General features: G+C 57.1%; 1 protein-coding gene across 1 annotated transcript in view; it reads left to right on the top strand.

Moving 5' to 3' along the window:
* Positions 1-2,364, top strand: part of LOC102373563 (tyrosine-protein kinase STYK1-like) — a 19,553-nt gene that overhangs the window by 15,690 nt on the left and 1,499 nt on the right. Inside the window, exons 9-10 of the mRNA XM_006023223.2 lie at positions 246-342; positions 2,276-2,360. Of these exons, the coding sequence (XP_006023285.2) occupies positions 246-342; positions 2,276-2,360 (182 nt within the window). The remainder of the gene's footprint in view (positions 1-245; positions 343-2,275; positions 2,361-2,364) is intronic.

Here is a 2,364-nt window from a genome sequence, read left to right as displayed (position 1 = left end):
TTAACTGCTGCATGCCTATCTGACCATAGAGGCCAGGGAACAAATCTGGGCAGCTCATGGGGCCCCGTAGGCTGCTGGAACTCAGTCCCTTCCCCTTGTTCCTTATGCCAGGCTCCTTTGCCTCCCCCTGGTCCTGACCCACTTGCACTGCTCTCCTGAGCCCAGAGTCCAGATGTAGGAGAGCCCGTGTCTGCACTGCACATGGACCAGTGCTCCTCTGATGGCTGCTCCCTCCCCGTCTCCAGGTGCCCCTCCGTACCCAACCCTGCGGCCTGCAGACGTTCTGGCCGCCCTGCAGCGAGAGCAGCGCATGAAGAGACCGGAGCAGTGCAGCACCAGGCTGTAAGTGATGCTGACCCTGCACAATGACCAGTCCAAGACAAGACAGGTAGCTCTTGCCCCAACCCAGGACAGCCACAGCATGTGGTGTCATGTCCACAGGACCTGAACCATCACATTCAGGGACCAGCTTCCCATTGTGCCTGAAATCCTAGGCACTGAAGCACGTTGTGCCCTAGGCAAAGGATTACCACGTCTTCATTTAGTCAGGCTGGAAGGGATCTCATGAGGCCATTAGTTCAGCCCTCTGCTCAGGGCAGAAGCATCCTGACTAAACCATCCCAGCTTTACATGGGTTCTGTTCGCACAGTTCTTCCACCCTTCCCAGGTTGCTTCATCAGCCCCTCAGAGCATCCCTTGCTGCTGGGACTAAAACCCGGTTCCCGGCTGTAAGGTCTTGCTCTTTTGCTCAGGGTCAGATCGATTGCCGCATTTGGGGTCAGAAAAGAATTTTAGTGTAGTCAGGTAGGCATGGACTTGGCAGGGGCGGGGGGTTGCCCTCCTCTGTGTGGGGGGCACAGTCCTCTTCCTCGGATCGCTTGAGTAGATTCTAACCCTTGCAGCGGTGGGACACTGACAGGGCCCTTGCTCTCCTGCTTCACTTGTGGCAGGTTAGGGTGCTTATGGTGTTTTGGCGTAACATGCCTTGTAGCTGTGTGATAGGTCTGATTATGTAGTTTTAGGAATAGGTTAGACGAGGACTTGTATGGGATGGCTTGGGTAGAGGTGATTGTGCCCTGAGCGGGGCTGAACTAGATACCTCTGGAGGCCACCTTCAGCCGATTTCCTGTTTCTCTGAGACAGCCTTGCTTTGTTCTGGGACCTGTGCAAACCCCGCTGCCCACCAGGGACCTCTCCAGCACTTGCGTTCCCTGTTATGTCTCCCCCACATTGTTTTTAAGTGACTCTGCTACTGGACTGGCAGCCTTGGCTCTTTCTGTAGTGCAGATAGCACTGCCCTGAGCTGGAGGGACCACTCCCATGCAGAAGGCCCATCTGCTCCTTGTCTTCTGAGACTGCTGGCTTGAGGTACATCCTCCAGGGGCATTTGTGTTGGGATACTTGTCCACTGGGAACTGAGCTGAGACCCAGCATCTTGTTTCCCAGGGGAGCCACCAAATCACCAGCAGTCACCATCTGTCCATTAGACTGGAAAAGAGAGAATGCTGTAGCCCACTGCTCACCTCCTGAGCCACCCAGCACTGTTCACCGGGGACTCAGTGAATCAAAACTATTGACCTCCCCTCCCCCCCATGAGAACCCACTGATCCTAGGGCGCAGCCGACCTTTCTCCTCTCCCTCCACGCTGCCACCTCCTTCACTTGAGTGGAACCACCCCGTGTCCTCCCCAAGGGCCTGCTCCTGCTCCTGCCCCTCCTTTATCGCCAGCCTTTGGAAAGGAATTGGTAACAAGCAGCGTTAGCGCTCAGGTTCAGACTGTTGCAGAGGGAGACAAGACCTGACAAGCAGCAGGGTGGGAGACACCAGGTCGGAGGGAGGCAGGGCGAGCACCTGGCCCGGGGCACACAGGTGCGCTCCACTGCTGCTGTCACTCAACAGAGCGAAAGTCCCCATTTGCTAGGGACGGCAGAGCGGGGAAAATATGTCCCTGGGGTTAAAACGTGTTATCAAAGTCAGACACACTGTCCCCAGGCTTTTTGGAACAGTGCTGGACAATAATAAAAACCTAAGGCCCCTGATACCCAGCCGCTTTCCAGCTCCCAACCCAAAGGGCAGCGTGGCCTGGAAAGTGCCTGGAATGAATCCGAGCAGAGAGCAGCCATCTCCGCTCCCACCGTGTTCAAGTTAACTTCTTCCTTGAAAATCACCCCAGGCCGTTTTAACCGGCACGGCCGCGGTGTCTGCCCCGCCGGGCCTGCGCTTCTCCAGGTGCCGTCGGGGCGCAGGGGACAGACCCGTCTCTGGTTGCCCGCAGGTACGGGGTCATGAGGAGCTGCTGGCGGTGGAAACCTTCGCACAGGCCCGCCTTCCCCGAGCTGCTCCAACAGCTGCACTCGCACGCGG

This window comes from Alligator sinensis, unplaced genomic scaffold (genome assembly GCF_000455745.1).
Source record: "Alligator sinensis unplaced genomic scaffold, ASM45574v1 scaffold512_1, whole genome shotgun sequence".
Taxonomy (NCBI): domain Eukaryota; kingdom Metazoa; phylum Chordata; order Crocodylia; family Alligatoridae; genus Alligator; species Alligator sinensis.
This window is presented reverse-complemented; position numbering and strand designations above follow the sequence as displayed.